Source organism: Xenopus laevis, chromosome 1L (assembly GCF_017654675.1).
Source record: "Xenopus laevis strain J_2021 chromosome 1L, Xenopus_laevis_v10.1, whole genome shotgun sequence".
In the NCBI taxonomy this organism is placed as follows: domain Eukaryota; kingdom Metazoa; phylum Chordata; class Amphibia; order Anura; family Pipidae; genus Xenopus; species Xenopus laevis.
In genome coordinates, this window is record NC_054371.1 from 154,127,690 (window position 1) to 154,147,553 (window position 19,864).

General features: G+C 38.5%; 1 protein-coding gene across 1 annotated transcript in view; it reads right to left on the reverse strand.

Moving 5' to 3' along the window:
• LOC121394448 overlaps positions 1–19,706 on the reverse strand; it is a 31,608-nt gene extending 11,902 nt beyond the window's left edge. The window contains exons 1-9 of the mRNA XM_041565454.1: positions 19,433–19,706; positions 16,780–17,073; positions 15,728–16,000; positions 14,382–14,675; positions 9,545–9,847; positions 7,433–7,717; positions 5,652–5,939; positions 4,488–4,787; positions 1,420–1,521 (exon numbers count right to left, since the gene is read on the reverse strand). Coding sequence (XP_041421388.1) covers positions 1,420–1,521; positions 4,488–4,787; positions 5,652–5,939; positions 7,433–7,717; positions 9,545–9,847; positions 14,382–14,675; positions 15,728–16,000; positions 16,780–17,073; positions 19,433–19,679 — 2,386 coding nt within the window. The 5' untranslated portion in view covers positions 19,680–19,706. The remainder of the gene's footprint in view (positions 1–1,419; positions 1,522–4,487; positions 4,788–5,651; positions 5,940–7,432; positions 7,718–9,544; positions 9,848–14,381; positions 14,676–15,727; positions 16,001–16,779; positions 17,074–19,432) is intronic.
• Positions 19,707–19,864: the final 158 nt, after the last annotated feature.

The following is a 19,864-nucleotide window of genomic DNA, read 5'->3' on the forward strand; positions in this document are numbered from 1 at the left end:
CTTAAAAAGCCTTTATTGCATTTTCTGGCTTAGATCTCGAATGAACAACTTTTCAGGCCTATGTGGCCCTTGATAAAGGGCCACATAGGCCTGAAACGTTGTTCATTCGAGATCTAAGCCAGAAAATGCAATAAAGGCTTTTTAAGAAAAATACGCTTTGGATGGTGCTGTGATTTCGTTTTAACTAAATTTAGCATCAAGGGGAATTCTCAATAAGTCCAGGCCCGGATTTGAGGAGAGGCCAACAATGCGCAACCACACCCACATTGGTTCAGAAACACTTGGGATAATTTTTTCAAATTTCTCGTGCACCAATCCCCATTGCTCCGATCCTGTTGATGAAAATTTGAGCGAATAAAAGGACGGGGAAAGGGGCGGCGAAAGGCAGCAGGCCTCCGGCACCGGCTATGTGAATCCAGCCCTCACTTAATTCTCTATAATCCTGGCTATTCCAGCACCTTTGGGTCTGCTGTCTGTAAAATAATATCCTGCATTCTGTTTTATCTAATGCCTTCAACTTCTGTCTCTGCAGTTCCCGCAAACAAACCTGCTGTTTATGTATAATAGTATTAATTACCTGGGCTTTTCTAAGTGATATTCAAGTACACAGTGTTGATGACACATCCATTATATTAGAAATCAGAGACATACATAAATTAATGCATTTTAGAAATGCACTTTATCTATGCACTGGTTGTATTGTGACTTGCTTCTATTTCATCTCGTATATTACAACATTTATATATTTCAGGTGGTTAGAATTTCTTTTGGTTTGCACTTTTGCTGCATATGAAAAAAAATATATTCATCTTTGTATTTTTCAAGCTGGAAATGTACAGGTATGGAATCTGTTATCTGGAAAGCTCTGAATTATGGAAAGGTCATCTGCCATAGACACCATTTTATATAATCCAATTTTTTTCTCTATAATAATAAAACAGTTACTTACTAGCTACTAACTTACCCCTTCGTGCAGATTCTGTCCAGCGGAGTTCGCGGACGCCATCTGTAGCTGCTTCGGTAATCTTCGAAATGAGACTGATGAATCGGCGCATCTGCAGTTGGAGCAATTTTATGTTTCTCACCGAAACTCAGGAAAATTGCAGAAGCGCCGGTCTCATCCCAAAGATTACCGAAACAGCTGAAGATAGCGTTCGTGAACTCCGCTGGACAGAATCTGCAGGGAGGGTAAGCAAAGAGTTATGGGCCCATGGGGGGGGAGGAGGGAGGGGGGTCTATGTAGGGTAGAGGGGTAGGGTTTTTTTTATTAAGGGTTTGTTTTTCCTTTAAGGTATGAAGAACCAAATTATGGAAAGACCCGTTATTCGGAAAACCCCAGGTCCTGAGTATTCTGGATAACAGGTCCCATACCTGTACACACACAAATAAGCAAGTTTTAAGCACACATTGTATACTTACGTCTTTTATATTTCATATAGAATAAAAAGACCACGATCAAGCATAAAAGAACTGACAGCCCTCCAGTAATAGCAGCAATCACAGTGGGTGAGAACAATGAGGCTGCAAGACAAACAAGGACATTTCTGCTATTAAAAAAGAATGTCTATGTAGCTGCACCACTAAATGCTAAAGTAATACTATGCCATTTCAGTTTTTTAAGGAATGAGCCTGTGTCAGTTTAGCATCTTTTATGGTGCTGTGTGTATCTAAACCACTGCCTTTTCTTTTAAAAATACATATTGGACTCTGGCTGGTACACTGAATGCACAGCAGTGGGGGCAGTGCAGAGATCTGTTAAAATGGGGGCACTCCACTTATAATATCTTTGTGTTATTTCCAAGCTAATGTCATGGCCTCACGCTTGTAGGGAGGTGAAATTAATCTTGTACAAAGGTAATGTTATATGTGGTTCTCTCAGTAGGTGGCAGCAACCTCTAATATTTTCCTGTTCATTCCTGCCAATCTGTGTTTGCAACTGCTGGAGGCAGTGAGTGGGACACAGGTCTGGACTGAGAATTAAAATAGGTCCTGGCATTTCAGGTACACAGAGGCCCAATCAGCCCACACAGAGGCCCAAACAGCCCCCACCAGCCCACTAAATACAGACTTTCTGTGGCACCTTATAGCAGCCCCTCTGGCATTTGCCAAAATCCACAGATTGCCAGTCCTGGCCTGGTGGGACAGTATTCTGTCATTGCAGCGGGCAGTGTCGGACTGGGACACCAGGGGCCCACCAAAAACCCTTAGACCAGGGGCCCCAACCAAACACCTTTAGACCAGGGGCCCACTCTAAGTATTATTTTCTTCCTTTCCTTAGTCAACCTCTATTCTTCTATTCTCTTTTCTTTACATACTATAACCTATTATTCCATCTATTTAGCCTCTTTATTCTCATAGAAATTGGGAATAGCCATGAAATAAGCCAAATGTTTAGAAGCAGGAGGGCCCACTGACACCTTGGCCCACCGGGAGTTTTCCTGGTATCCCGGTGGGCCAGTCCGACACTGGCAGCGGGACTTGCAAGCTACTATTTGAGTCCAATCTGAGTTTAGCAATTAAGACCATTTGTAATGGCAGTCAAACTCTTACTTTCCTCCATCAGAGTCCCCACATAGCAAACGCAGAGGGTTACCAGATAAATTGACAATTCAGGAACAAGTCTAGAAAATTCAGCTAAAAGGACTGTACTGACTGCAATTTAATTTACATGCAACCAGTGCAGCCCTGCAGCTTGCACTTATTAACCTCATTCTACAACAGCCAGCAGCATTTTCCCATCGGAAACACCTGACCACTCTCCAATGGTCTTTAGTCCATGGAAGGATCTGCTATGTGCAACACATAGGGGCCTTTTACAGGGTTGGACTGGACCCGCTCCATGCATGGACATATTGCTGCTGCTTCCGACCTCCCTTTGTGGCCCCAGGCACGACCATGGAAGAAAAAAGATGCGGTTGTGGAGGCTGCAGGGGGGTTGCAGCTAGGGCGGTGCTGGGAGGGAACTTTGCGATTGTGGGGCTGGAGGGGGCTATGCAGTTGGGGTACCAACCCCAGTCCAAAGCTGTGTATTTATCATGCTGTGTAAAACATTGGAGAGAAACATCACCTGTGATGTTGCCCAGAGCAACCAATCAGCTATTAGATTTCAACAGTCACCTAAAAGTTAGAAAACAAGTGCAAACGTCTGATTGCTCATCTGACCATAAATAGCAGGCTGGTGAAACTGTAAGATACCTTTCTAATCACTGCTAACCGGCAAGATGCTAGTTACTTCAAATGATTAGTATTCACTTAAATCATGGACAAAGGGTATGTGCGTGTAGTAGTGTAGACCGAATAAATATACTTTACAGTTATTTGTTGCCCTTTAAAATCAGACTCATATGTACAATATAATGTTGGTATCAGTCACATTGGCAGGATTATGACAATTCCATTGGGAAGCAATACGTTTCTTCTAAAACCACAGCCATCGCCTCCTGTTTTAAAATGACTTTCCTTCCAGGAGTCATAAGCATATGGTCTCTTTCTCCTGTTCTGCAGTAAAGGGCATACAGAAAATAATGTCCTGGTGTGAGCGGTACAAGTGATAATGCATGCTATGGGGCCGATTCACTAACTTCGAGTTAAGGATTCGAATTTCGAAGTGTTTTTTGGGCTACTTCGACCATCGAATGGGCTACTTCGACCTTCGACTACGACTACGGCTTCGAATCTAAGGATTCGAACTAAAAATCGTTCGACTATTCGACCATTCGATAGTCAAAGTACTGTCTCTTTAAGAAAAAACTTCGACCCCCTAGTTCGCCATCTAAAAGCTACCGAACTCAATGTTAGCCTATGGGGAAGGTCCCCATAGGCTTTCCTAAGTTTTTTTGATCGAAGGATATTCCTTCGATCGTTGGATTAAAATCCTATGAATCGTTCGATTCGAAGGATTTAATTGTTCGATCAAAGGAATAATCCTTCGATAGTACGATCAAACTATTTGCGCTAAGTCCTTCGACTTCGATATTCGAAGTCGAAGGATTTTAATTCCCAGTCGAATATCGAGGGTTAATTAACCCTCGATATTCGACCCTTGGTGAATCGGCCCCTAAGTCTTCTCTACCGTAAACCGATGTCTATATATGTATACAGGCATGGGATTTGTTTTTTGGAAACCCTTTATCCAGAAAGCTCCAAATTAGGGAAAGGCCTTATCCCAAAGACTCAATTTTAACGAAATAAACCAAATTTTAAAAATATAATTTCCTTTTTCTCTGTAATAATAAAAAAATAGGGTGTACTTGATCCAAACTAAGATATAATTACTCCTTATTGGAAGCCAAGCCAACCTATTGGGTTTATTTAATGTTCACATGATTTTCTAGTAGACTTAAGGTATGAAGATCCAAATTGCAGAAAGATCCATTATCCGGAAAACCACAGGTCCCGAGCATTCTGAATAACAGGTTCCATACCTGTATTATAAGACAATGAAAATGAAACAGATTTGACAAAGACATTAGCCCAAGCCCACTTACCCATAAGAGTGATGTTAAGGACCTCACTGCTCTTAGACTCTATTGTTCTTCCATATATGATGTCTTCATATGAACAGGAAAATGCAACATTTTCAATAGCCTCCACTTCCCACTGCAGAAAGCCTGACACACTTGTAACCTTTCTAGATTGTGTTGGGTTATACTGTCCCTCCATCCTCCAGAAGCTGAAATTTCTTGCAAGGCCCAGGTTTTCTGCAGAACAGTTTAAGGTCACCTGAAAGCCATTTTCAGTTTTCTGTACTGGCTGTGCCAAGGTGAGATATGGAGCAGGAGGGGGATCTGGCGGAAAAATAAACACAGTAAAGAATTGGCAATATAACAGCATGAAATTAAACCCATGTTTTGCCTTATAGTAGAAAAAGCCGGCTGAGTTTTATGTTTTGTGTGGCTCTTTGTGTGTGCTCAATTTCATTACTCAAAATGTTTATACAGATATGGAGTGGGCCAACAATCTGCAAATGTGTGGGCCGCTCAAAATCTGCTTTTATACACTGTTATGCGATCTATTCAGATTACATCTGATATGAGATCAAATCAGAGAAAAAGGATTCCAAATAAAGATACTGCTATAAAGACTCCTTCCTAGCCTACAACAGGTAATTATTAGCAACCACCCATATGGGAGGGGAAGAATAAAAAATTTAACTTTTATTCAGTCTGAACTAAAAAAAACAAAAAACAAACCTTGGTTGGAATAAACTTTTAGTATGTTTACTGTAGTCAGTGATGTGTTGAGACAATATTAATCTCATCCATACTTGTGATTTATAGAAGCAGCTGGCTGATAAGAGCAAAAATTCCCTGGTAGGCTAGTCCTATAGACACGAGAGAAGCATAATGGATAGTGATGGGCGAATTTATTCGGCAGGCGCGAATTTGCGCGATTCGCCGCCAAAAATTAGCCGGCGTCAAAAACGGGCATCAGCGTCAAAAACGAGATGCCAGCGCTGTTTCGTGATTTTTTCGCTGTTTCGCGCATATTTTTCGGCGAACCGAAACGGCGCAAATTCGCCCATCACTAATAATGGAATTTCACACATTGAACTGTGCTCAACCAAATTTGCTCAGCTGCTGTGCAATATTAACATCACTATAACACACTGGCATTGTCTACATGTGGAACAGACAAAAATATATACCTACTTGACACAAAGACATTTTCAGGGTAACTGCTTTTGGTCTCCATCTGACGCCCTCCTGGAAGAACTTCTATACATGTGCAGGTATAAGACCCATTGGAGCTGGTTTGTAGTTTTAGTGAATACCGGAATATGTTGCTTTTGCTGTTAGAGTTCTGTAGTATGTGACCAGATTTATATATTTTATATCCATCGCTGTCTGTACAACCATAGCAAATAATGGTGAGGGGTTCTTCTGTTATATATATTTTGTGCTCTGGAAGAAGCATTAGAGAGGGTGGTCGTGGGTGATCTGAAACAGAACACAAAGCACCATTAATAAGGTTAACATGCATTATATATGTACATATTATATATGGTCTCTTTGTACAGTATATCATTGTTTGGGGGTTTATGTCAGTTTAGTCTGAAACAGTTTGTATTTGGGTCTTTGTATAATGCAGACATTGCATTAAATGACAAAATAATGTGCCATTCAGTGGTTATTTTTTTTAATAAACATATATGGTATTTCTTTATTCCACCCTAAAAACTATAGGTTATAATTTGGGAGCAGCAATAAGAACTGTTTTCTTGCAAAAAAAAGATTTGAAGTGCAGTTGTTCCTATTTAAAACTCCGGAGATTAAAGGAGTGGTTCACCTTTAATTTAACTTTTAGTATGTTATAGAATGCCCAATTCTAAGCAACTTTTCAATTGGTTTCAATTTATTTTTCATAGTTTTTTTTAGTTATTTGCCTTTTTCATTGGATTCAGCTTAGCTTTAAAATGAGGGTCACTGACCCCATCTAAAACACATGCTCTGTATAGCTATACATTTATTATTATTGCTGCTTTTTATCACTCATCTTTCTATTCAGGTCCTCTCCATATTCATATTCCAGGCTCTTATTTAAATCAGTCCATGGTTACTAGGCTAATTTGGACCCTAGCAACCCGATTGCTGAAATAGCAAACTGGAGAGCTGCTGAATAAAAAGCTAAGTAACTCAGAAATCACAAATAACACAAAATGAAAACCAATTGCAAATTGTCTAAGAATATCACTCTCTGCACCATACTAAAAGTTAATTGAAAGGTGAACATCCCCTTTAGAAATTCAAAGAATAGAGAATCGAAACAAGGCACTGTTTGTTGGCAACTATCAAGACCTTGATTTAATTGTATGTCAAGAGAATGTTATATGAAATAAAATTGGGTACCAGGAGTTTTGCACTAAACCATCCTTTAAAAATACATATTGAATGATTACAATGTCTTATATTGGGCAAGAACAGTTTCAGTCTTGGATGAGGTACAGCGAATGGTGCAGTTGGAAAGATTGTGTGATTCTGTAACTGATTTACCTGTAGATAGGAATGTGTGACTAAAGAAATCATTTTTGATGGCTACCATGTACTTACTAACTATTACTGAGATCCTGGAGTTACTGTGACGTCATGTTTGTATGGTGCAAACAAAGAATGGCTATTTAGAGCAAACATTCTGACAAAAGGCACAAGTGCTTACGTAATGATGGTGCAATATAGAAACATGGTGGTTGCATTCATTAGAGACAGTACCATATTCTATTTCATGTCACTGGTACTTGTGCACTACCCATTGGAAGTTGGAGGCCACAAACTCTACTGTATAATTTGCTTTTATATTCTATCTGATATTAGTCAGCAGTCAAAAAAAAAGAATCTTAACAAAATTTAACCCCAAGATCACCTCTGTAGCATTTCAAGAAATAAAGAACAATTAAGACCACCAACATAACAGCTGGAATCTATGAGGTATTTACCAACAACTCTGATAGGAGCAGAACGAGGCTGAGACTGTATCTCTCTCCCAGAATGTATTGTTACATATCTGCATACATAATCTCCAGCAATATCCATATCAGGTATTAAAAATGTTGCTTTTCTCTCGTGTGCATCCTTGGTCTGGATTACTTCTCCATCCTTGTAATATAGTATGTTTTTAATGGTAACATATCCAGGAACTGAGCATGTCATATTTACAGACTCTCCTTTAAGGTATACAGGGTGTGCGGGGATCAGGTCTATTGAAGGTGGATTTGGAACGTCTGTTAAACAAAGAAAGAATTTGGTTGGTGAGATTACATGGGAAAATACTTTTTTGAGGGATCATTTCAACCTTCTCTGCAGTTTGCATCCTCTTTTAGTTCATTTTGCAATGAACACCCAAAGACCTGTGCTTCTCCCTTGAATGCATGGCTGCCCACACTGAGTGGGTCAGGGGCCCCTCTAGTATAAAACCTAAAGGTGCAGTACACAATGGCAACATTTTGAACATACACTAAAGATAAAACATGTTTTATGTAATATTAGCATTAGGAGTGTGTACCCCCAACTAAACCCAGACAGAGCTTATACATGTGAGCAGGAACCTACCTGCAAGATTGGAGTTCCCTGTGGTTGAAGACGGTAGAGAATTTTCAAGTCCTATGTGGCCAAATAGGAATATATGCCCCTCCCCCATGTATATAAGTGGTCTAAATTAATATTTTTGTTCCACTGTGAAGTTAAAGTGGATTTCTGAGCATTGCTGGGGTATGGAGCTCCCATCACCAGTCTAAGTTGGGGTGTCAGCAAGAATTAGTGTAAATACAGGCAGTCAATCATTAAGCATTTCCAAATTTCTAAATTTTAATACAAGGTTACTGTGAAAAAGTCAATAATCCAACCAATTTATTATTATTTCTGCACAAAAACACAAGAAAATATAACTTATATTACGTATAACTTATATAAGTATAACTTTTTCCTGGAAAAGTTTTGTATTAGAGGTTTTCAGGGTTTTTACACTTAATAAATCTCAAATCTTTAGCGCTTTTAGAAAAAATAGGAAAACCACAATCTTTTAGATTTCATAAAAAAAAATTTAAAATTCGATTGTAAGTAAATCAGCCCCTTAGCGTTCTACTTCACCAATTTAAAACCATACATATAATGAATTTTCTGCTGCATGGTAAATTAGCAATTACATTAGAAGGCTGATGCTAATTGCACAAAACCAGAGTAGGCTGCAGTATGCATCTTAATTTATTGATAACCATGTAGGACGTTGGCATCTTATATTTAGGAGCACCTTGACATACCATTCCTTGAAACTTCATAACAATGATTTAAACTTGTAAAATGTAATAACCAAATGATGAAAGAATTTTCCTTAATGCCAGCCGATGGCAGCTACAAGTGAGCAATATTGAGAAAACAAGACATTATGGTGCATATTCATTAAAGTGGTGATTCACCATAAAGTTAATGTTTAGTATGCTATAGAATGGTTAATACTAAGCAACTTTTCAATACGTCTTAATTATTTATTTTTTATAGTTGTTTCATCATTTCTTCTGACTATTTCCAGTTTTCAAATGGTAGTCACTGACCCCATCTAAAAACAAATGCCCCATAAGGCTACAAATGTATTGTTATTGCTACTTTTTATTACTCATTTTTCTATTCAGACCTATCCTATTCATGTTCCAGTCTCTTATTCAAATCACTGCATGGTTGCAGGGTAATTGGACCTTAGAAACCAGACTGCTGAAACTGCTGAAACTGCAAACTGGAGAGCTGCTGAATAAAAAGCTAAATAACTTAAAAACCACAAATAATAAAAAATTAAAATCAAATGCAAAGCATCTCATAACATCACCCTCTACAGAATACTAAAAGTTAACTAAACCCTGAAGAGCCCCTTTAAAAGCAAAGTAGTAGTAGTTAATACTGAGAGCTTATTGAGAAGAACATGGCATAGTGCTGCAGATACAGGGTAATGGCACTTCCTAAAATTAAAGTTAACCTTAAAGATTTGATAAATGTTGAGCCTCAGTATCAAACGTGAATTCCAGGATATATTAAACTGATTATAGTAGTTGAAAACTTACCCACTACTGTAACCTGGATACTTTGACTGGGCTCTGAAAGTATCTCTCTCCCAGAAACTATGGTTATGTATTTGCACAGAAAGTGTCCAGTATCCTCCAAACCAGATATAAATAGTAGATATGTAGCCTCTCCATCATGTGCTTCCTCAACTTGAATTTGATTTTCATCTTTATAAAATTGCACTTTTGAAGCTGCTGATTGACTATGAGTTGTATGAGTTGAGCAGGTCATATTTATAGATTCTCCCTTCAGGTATACTGGATGTGAAGGCCTCGTGACGATGGAAGGTGGACTTGGAATGTCTGTAACATGGAAATGGAAGACTGTAAAATTACATCTCAAAGCCATCTGCTCTAAAACTTGCTCCTTAATATTTTAGTTGGAAAGCATACTAAAGCCCAACAAAATATGTTGTATGAATATTCCCCCGTTTCTACAGAAAAGTATCACCTCAAGGGCCTGAAAAACATAAAGTCAGTGTCGGACTGGCCCACCGGGATACCAGGAAAACTCCCAGTGGGCCCAGGGGTCAGTGGGCCTCTTGCTTATAAACATTTGGCCTATTTCATGGTCATTGCCTATTTCTTTATGAGAACAAAGAGGCTTAATAAAGGAAGAATAGAGTATAGTATGTAGAGAAAAGAGACTAGGAGAATAAAGAGGTTGAGTGAAGAGAGGAGGAATAATAGTTTGGAAAGTGGGCCCTCAGCCTAAGGTTTTCTGGTGGGCCCCTGGCATCCCAAAACATCCTATATCAAAAGATAGCTCTCCCAAGGCTTTTTTCTCCAGTTAAAAAAATATTTTATTTAAATTCACATAAAAAATTCAGATACATACTGACCCCACAAGGCCCACCTTACGCGTTTCGCACCCTCCGGCGCTTAGTCATAGGTGTGTTTCCCCTGGCATCCCAGTCCGACACTGCATAAAGTACAGGTTTGGGATCCGTTATTTATTAGAAAAAGCTCCATATTTTTCACCTTTCAAGAAGTTCAACAAGTTCTTGTCCTCCTCTGACAAAAATGTCTCGTTCTAGCCTTGTTTGGATTGTTTAGCAACCAGGGAACGTATGTATATGATAAAATCTGTCATGGTTAGTGTAGAAATGGCAGTTACCGCATACCTCCCAACATTTTGGAAACAGAAAGAGGGACAAAAAGATGTTCCATGTGTAGCAAGCCGAATCTTTTTGATGTTTGTGTTATTATGGTTTTGCTAATGAAGGTGAATTGCCCTTCTGGGAGATCGGCAATTTCCGTCCAATTCGGCACATGCGCAGTTGTCGCAAACTAGCAAACTGCTCCAACTGCGCATGCGCCTACATACCGATCTCCCAGTCAGCTTACTGAGAACCCGGAAGATGTCTGCGTGGAACTCCACTGGCAGAATCTGCGCCAAGGGGTAAATATAAAGTATGGGGTATTTCCCGGGGGGGGGGGGGGCAGTTTGCCATAAAGTATTTGCCCAATGTTTTTACATGACCTATCTGACTCCCTGTGTTAGTCTATGAGGGGGCTGCCATATTTGTGCAGCAGGAGTCTGTTAGCATTAGAGAATTTAACTGACAGGGTCAGGTTGGCAAAACAGTCAGGTTTAGGAACTTCAACTAACAATTACTTACAAAAATTAACCTCTCAGCAAAAAACAGTTACCCATAGGTAACTTTTAATGTACATTCATATTTTAAAAAGTAGTTTTTTAGTGTCAGTATCACTTTAAGTATGCATTCTGGGCTCTCTGCCAAGAGCCAATTAAGTTAGAAACTTTGTATCTTTTTCTGGCAGTTCAATGCAGCAGATCAAAGACATATCAGTACATATCCGGGACTGCGGGTTGAGCTGTCAAACGTGGGACTGTCCCGCTCAAAACGGGATGGTTGGGAGGTATGTTACCACATAACCTGGGGAGTGAAATCACTTCCTGTTACATCACTTCTGACCCCAATTTGTTTGGCACCCATCTGGAATATACACTAATATTTATTGAGTTTTGTCAAATATTATGATTGCCTGCTTTTTCATGGGGGTTGAAACACTATGGTATTTACTAAAAAAACACTTTCTATTTTCTCACATTTTGAGTGCCCTCTCTCTCTTTACTTAAAGGAATTGTTCAGTATAAAAATAAAAACTGGGTAAATAGATAGGCTGTGCAAAATAAAAAATGTTTCTAATATAATTAGTTAGCCGAAAATGTAATATATAAAGGCTGGAGTGACTGGATATCTTACATAATAGCCAGAACATTACTTCCTGGTTTGCAGCTCTCTTGGTTTCCACTGATTGGTTACCAGGCAGTAACCAATCAGTGACTTGGCACATGGGTAATATCTGTTGCTTTTGAATCTGAGCTGAATGTGGAGGATCAATTGCAAACTCACTGAACAGATATGTACCATGTGGCCCCACTTTAAGTCGCTGACTTACTCAGAGTTATCGAACTGAAAGGCAGGCTAAATATCTATGAGAAACATTTTTTATTTTACACAGCCTATCTATGTATCCAGTTTTTATTTGTACATTGAACTGTTCCTTTAAAAGAAGGCTAGGATAGGGCAGATATGTTAATCTATCTGGATCCATCTGGTCCTCTCCATTTCAACAGTCTCTGGAAATGACCCCTCAATGACCACATTTGTTGCCTCATGTAAATATACCCTTTACTAAGAGGTAGAGGGCCTCTCATTCAACAAATATATACAGGAAGCAATGAGCTACAATCCCTGGGTGGGTAAAGATCAATAGAAATATAAGGATTTTAATACATATTATCAGGGCTGTACACACTTTTAAACATGTCTGCCTAAATCCCATGTACAGTATAATAGTCCCATACATATTGTTTACAGTATTGTTAAATTGGTTACACTCAGTGGCAAAGTCATTCAGTTTCCAGTGGGCCTGAATGTGAGGAGCCTTGGAATAATTATTTTGAATAAGAGCATTCTGATACAATCACACCACCCTATTAAGGCCCCCATACACGGGGCAATTAAAGCTGCCAACAGAAGAGTCGGCAGCTTATTGGTCCGTGTGTGGGGCCCTCCGATGGGCTTTCCAGATCAATATCTGGCTGAAAGTCGGCCAAATGCCATTCAGACAGGGTAAAAAATCCAGTCGGATTGCATCTGCATCTGTTCGTTGATGCGATCGGATAGCTGGGCTCTAGGGCCCATGATTGGATCAGCCCGATATTGCCCACCTCGGAGAGATCCACTCGTTTAGCGACATCGTCAAACAATCGGATCTCCCTGTGTATGGCCACCTATAAGCTTGATTGGCCATTAAGTGTTTAAGTGTTCATACTGTATATAATCTTCACCAGGAATATGAAATGGGCATTCTAGTGGTACAATGGATCAGGCCCTGGAGTGTTCCATGAACAAGGTCATATTACACAGCGTCTGGATCTGGATACGATATGCAGACATCACATAATTACTCAATTAAATATTAGTGTTTGTCAGAGGCTAAATAGTGTTTTGTAGTTTATTCTTCTTCACATCTTTGTCACACACAGCATACACTGCAGTAACATTATTTATTTGGAAATATAATATTGAGGCTCTAAAAATAATAACTTAGCTACTACGGATGTTTGTATTGTGTGTTGTGCAACTTTCTATTTGTGGGTGATAGCAATGAGAAGAACTAAGATTAATTACAGACTATTGGATTTCAGAGTTAGTCATCTATATCATTGTATGGGCCCACATATGTTGTTAAAGCCATTGCAACTTTGAGAGAACATTTGGGCTACTATTGGACAGCTATTAAAAAGGCTATTGCCAAAAAGAATTCAGTGACTAAGGATGAGGCCCCTAAGGATAAGAAAAATGTTTGTAAACAACCTTTTTCCCACCATTTTGCTAAATGTGGACATTCCTTACCTACCCATCAGTGTGTGGCAATTGGTCATGTTCCGCCGATTAGGAGGGGGTGATAGACATAAAATGCATCTACAATGTGAATCTCACTGGATCCATAGGTTACTAATAGTGGCACCTAAATGGCTCAATTAAATCTTACCATTAATTGCTTCATTTAAACTCTGTTTGGTTTGTGTGTGTGCGTGACAAGGTTATTGGATAGCTTATTCCCAATAAGTGGGTATGTTACACCTGTGCCCCAGTTATTATCCATCTTCATATGGGTATGATGGTCCCATAAATGATGTTACATGGTACTGGGCACCCAGAGGCCACCAACTAATGTGGCCTGATTTTTAATATGAGCTTTTCCTTACCTGTATGTGGTACAGTAGCATGCACGGGGTGCAATTCTGTTAATTTATTGTTGGTTGCAGCTTAGGGGATCCCAATGTCTTAATTATTGTTGACTATATTTTGGGGATGCTTATAACTTAATTTATTGATGAGCACCACACTATTGATATTGGTCTGGAGGGCATGAATTTGCTTCACTATTGCAACGAATGTCAGGGTCGCTAGTTAGGAGACTCTTTTTGGTCAAGCCGGCTGATGGTAATCAATAGCCTTTGAGGACACGCACTCTAGGTCTGTAATCTATTCCCCTCTGTTGGTAAATTGCCTGGTTCTATTTAGCAATGTTGTCACAAATCCTGTGAGTGCTTGTTTTTGATGGGGATTCTTGCAATATACATGTTAAAGAGGTGCTCCACATATCTAGATGTTTTTGACCTTCACTGATTGCTTTGTGTAATGTCATATACAGTATTCAAATAAAGCAGTTGATATCTTTTGTAAAGTAGACAAGGAAATTGTGACGTGGCATCAATTTGAAGAAAGTATTGCATGACTGGACACTATACTTAAAAAAATTCTTTATAAACCTTAAATAATATCATTACACTTACCTGTTATTCTGATAGCTACAGAATTAGCAACTGAAGAATGAATGTTTCTGTTAAATATGGTGGTCCAATAACTACAGGAATAGTTTCCTACAACCTCAGCATTATTAGTGGATATCACATAAATCACAGTTCTCTCATCTGTCAGTCTTGTGTGGATTTCCCGTCCATGCTGATAATACTCAATCTGATTTGCTAAATATCTATCAGGAACAGAACATGTCAAAGTGACAGGTTCCCCCCTGATGTAGATGGAGTGGAATGGGTTCAGTGAGATGGAGGGTGCAGGTGGGATGTCTGGAAGAAAGAGGGAGGTGCAGATATGAGAATCATCTAAACAGTAACTTGTATTTACAAGATCATGTGTTGAGTGAGATGCAATTACTTCCCCGCACAAAGATTTACAAACATAAAAATTAACCTCCTTATATTTATATAATTCTGTCTGTATAGTCAACATTAGTAATCTAATAGGATGTGGAGATAAATTGAAAGAATAGTATAATCACATACTTTGTACAGAACAGTGCAATTTCATTGGCTATTCACCATCTCTGAAGCTGGTTATGTACATGCCAATATTATCTTCTGACTTGGTCAGACCAAATTGGCATGTTATTAGGAAGGCAGGGGTTGGTACCCTTGCAGTACTTGCCAGTCAGGGACACATTTTTAGAGACAAAGTTTAACATAGACTATTTATCCACGTAAAGTCTCTCCGTTACTGGTAGGACACATGTAATGGGGCTGCCCATAGCTGATAGACTCCCGGCACAGGACTTTGCTGTTAAAAATAGTCATCTGACTGTAATGTAATGAACCAAGGCACAGACTTTATTCACAGGTATGATAGGGTAAAGACCTGGAGTACTGGAAGCCAGACTTAAGAGTATATCACTTACACAAATGAGCACTTCTCCAGAAAATCCTCTAACATCCTGGAACACATAGCATTCCCTGTCCTGAAGCCTCCATGTAGAAAAGCACTAGCAAAGTGCTATTAGCCATTGAGGGGCATAAAATAAATAATAATAGGATGACTGAGAACATCTGAAGCACTGGTGTGAAGCTGTAAAGGTGAATATCTGTTTCTTAGCTCATCTGCATCAACAGGAAAACTAAGGACATGTCTAATAAATGCAGGTTACTGGGTTGTAGCAAATGCAAACTAACTGCTGTTAAATGAAATGGAGTAAGTGAAGTTAAATGTGAGTATTCACAAGATCTGTTAACTACCTACCGAATCACTTACATTTTCACCAAATTCAGAAAAGAAATTAAGGCTTTTGTTCAAATTGAATAGCAGAAACTCCCTTCATCAAACAATACAATGAGATAAGTTAATTTACCTGTTATTTGGATTGTCACATAAACACTGCTCATTGAATTTATCTTTCTATTGTGGGTTTCAATCCAGTAACCACAGGAATAGTTTCCAGCAGATTGCTGAGCTTCTGTATATATAATATATGTGGTTGAGTGGATTTCTTTGCCCTGGTGGGAATATTGGATTCCTGACGCTTTATATGGATCAGGAGGAGAACATGACAACGTGACATGCTCCCCCCTAATATAGACAGAGTGTGAGGGGTTCAGTGAGATGGAGGGTGCAGGAGGTTGGGCTGTAAAATAAATAGATGAAAAATACAGAGTTGATGGAGGTAATAAAATTATCTACTTAAAGGTGCAGTATAACCCTTGTGCAATATTTAGATCTTAAACTGAACATAATTATGGCCTTTTGCTTTGATCATGAAAATCTTTGAGGTTTGCAATTTCATGAGCTAAACAGGGGCAAACAGGGAAACTGAAGCTCCTTCATGTTTGGTTTTCTGTTTGGTTTTGCAAGGTAGATAATTACATCACAAGAATAAACCCACCCTCTCCAAACCTGTTGTTGTGTTTTGTCACAAAAAAAATAATCCGCCGGGATTATCTGTGTGCAGGTAATCTACCTTGGAAAGACCAAACAGCAAACCAAACATGTTTTTATGTATGGAATAAACAAGTACTTTAAGTAGTAGTATTACATTATAGTGGTAGTATATTGTATTTGGTATTTAGCAACAACGTTTAGGGAATTTACCCTTTTTCATTGTCTGTTTAATCACCTGCTTATTAAGAAACCTTCAGAAATGTTATATTTGTTGACTTGTAACTAGCCTTGTAAATTGAGTGCATACTTTCTGATATATATATATATATATATATATACTGTATATATACATATTTATATATATTTATATATACAGTATATAAATATATACTGTGTATATATACACACACAAACAGTCAAGATAGATTCGTAATGAATTCTATTAGAACTGATTAAATTATAACAAAATTGCAACACGCATAATTTACTTTATATAAAAGAATGTACCTTAAATGCGACTGTTACCTGTTATTCTAATTGCTAAAATATTACTCAGCAAAGAATTCACATTTCTGTCAGATATTTTTGTCCAGTAAGTACAGGAATAGTTTCCTGCAGCCTCTTCGACATCTGTAGATATGGCATACTTCACATTTCTCTCATTTGTCTCCCTTGTGTAGATTTCTCTTCCATGTTTATAATACTGGATCTGATATGCTGAATATTCATTAGGAACAAAACATGTCAAAGTGACAGCTTCCCCCCTGATGTAGACAGAGTGGAATGGGCTCTGTGAGATGGAGGGTGCAGGTGGGATGTCTATAAGAAATAGGCAGGTGGAGATATGAGAGTCATATAGATAGTATCTTCTACTTATATGATCATGGAAACAATAAGTCAACATATAGTATTTCCCCACTATTTATTAATTTAGAAAGTTTTTAAGATATGGGACCAGATACATATTGACCCTATTGTTCTTGAAAAAGCAGAAGAGTGCAGAACATGTGAAAGTTTTGTGCCCAGACCTGGCACACAAAGGGACATAATGACCTAAGAGTGGGGGTCATTTATCAACACCAGGCAAATTTGCCCATAGGCAATTACCCATGGCAACCAATCACATTGCTGCTTTCACTGTTTTACTTGCAGCTGGCTTTAAAAAGCTAATCGCTAATTGGTTGCTATAGGTAACTGCCCATGGGCAATTATGCCCAGTGTTGATAAATGAGTCCCTGAGTAAAAGGGGGCCATGCATAGGCAGATTTGCTCATTTGGAGAGGACGCCAAATGAGCAGAACTTGCCTTGATATGCCCACCGAAAACAGAAGTGATAGTACAAGTATGGGATCCTTTATCTGGAAACCCATCATTGAGATGGCTCCGAATTACAGAAAGCCTGTCTCCCATTTTATCCAAATAATCCAAAGTTTTAAAAATGATTCCCGTATTCTCTGTAATAATAACACAGTACTTTGGACAGGTATGGGACCTATTATCCAGAAGGCTCTGGACCTAGGGTTTTATGGATAATGGATCTTTCTGTAATTTGGATCTGCATACCTTAAATCTACTAAAAAATCATTTAAGCATTAAATAAACCCATTAGACTGGTGTTGCTTCCGATAAGGATGAATTATATCTTAGTTTGAATCAAGTACAAGCTACTGTTTTATTATTACAGAGAAACAGGAAATCATTTTTAAAAATGTGGATTATTTGATTATAATGGAGTCTATGGGAGACGTAATTCTGAGCTTTCTGAATAATGTGTTTCCAGATTATGGATCCCATACCTGTACTACAATTAAACCTTATTGAAAGCAAAACCAGCCTATTTGGTTTATTTAACGTTTATATGATGGCCCAAAAGATCTGGAAAACCCCAGGTCCCAAGCATTCTGGATAACAGGTCCCATACCTGTATTGTCTTGTATTTCCCCCACGCAATTATAACGATAATGCTGAGCAGTTCACACTCACTATTAGTTATTCTTTACCACCCTTCTATATTCACATCCATACGCCCCAGAAAACAATGGCTTAGTAACAAAATTCTTGTTCTCTCAAATCTGTGGGTTTTGAAATAACTTTACATAAGCTGTTTGATATTCTGTTATGCTTCAGACCAGTCTCTGTTTTTGTATTGTAGTTGCTGTTGATGTTTTCCACAGAATTCTAATGATGTTGTTGTTATTCTGGGATTTGCAATCCAGCAACAACTGAGTTACGTTTGATTGAGCAGCACAGTGCAGTAGGGTTTACTACCCCTTTAAGAAATGCAAAATGTATATGGGCACCCTTGTACTACGAAATAGAAGCAGATTAATAGAAGCTAGGCTTTTTGATAACATGTAAGGAATAAAAAGGTTACCAAAATTGTGAGTCACACTTTGGGATTCACAGCTCTACACCTTCTGATTCTTAAATACTCTTTTTATTGAATTTCTTCATATCCAACAAATGTTACGCTCCATTCTCCATATTTTGAAGAAATTTAAAGGAGCACTAATTCTAGATGCATCATATATCTACCATTTTGCCTTGTTTTGCCTAGTTCTGTTATAAACTAGGTAATTCAGCACGGTATCTATATGCCACCCATAACGAACTCCAATCCAGATCTATTATTTGTTGTACATTTACTTCACTCACTGTAAATTGGTAAGTATACATTTCTGCAGAAAAGTTTATATCAAAAACGATATAAGTCCCAAGGCCTCTTCAAGTAAAAAATATTAATTTATTGTTATTCACATTAAAACAGTAGCTAGTACATACTACCCCACATACCCCACCTTACGCGTTTCGCACCCTCCGGCGCTTAGTCATAGGCTAATCTCATATATAGTTACACAGTTACATAGTCAAATTGGGTTAGAAAAAAAGACCAATGTCCATCAAGTTCAAACCCTTCAAATATACTTATGAAAACATACATAAAAAAATCTTGATTTTGGCTATTAGAGGGACTGCAGGGTTCAGTCAAATAGGCTAATTGAAGGCGCTACAGGTCTAATCACTTATAATAAATATTCAGGAGGAAGAAGTCAATAACGGTCACCTGTTTAACACATCTCATTGGTTGCTATGGGTTGCTGATCAAACATTGTGCGTTTTATTTCAAATGAGGAAAAATATCCTTATAAATCAAATAAAATGAAATCAGTGAACTTACCCCTTACTCTGATTGCTCTATTATTGCTGACCAATGAATTAATCCGTCTACCATTTATTTCAATCCAGTACCCACAGGAATATTCTCCAGCAGATTCCAGGGCTTCCGAATTTATAATATGTGTTTCTGAGTGGATTTCTTTGCCCTGGTGGTAATACTGTATTTGACCTTCCTTATACTCATCAGGAGGGGAGCATGTCAAAGTGACTCTCTCCCCCCTAATATACACAGAGTGTGATGGACTCATTGAGATCGAGGGTGCAGGTGGGGGGGCTGTAAAACAAAGAGTTTCAGGGATGACAGTTGCTGGAGATTGTGGAACTTTATTGATATATTTAATAATCTGTAGTGGTAACCAAACACAGTATTTCCCAACCTTGGTAGATCAGGTTGCTATACCATATCTCTCGGCATGGAGTTTTTACAGAGTCT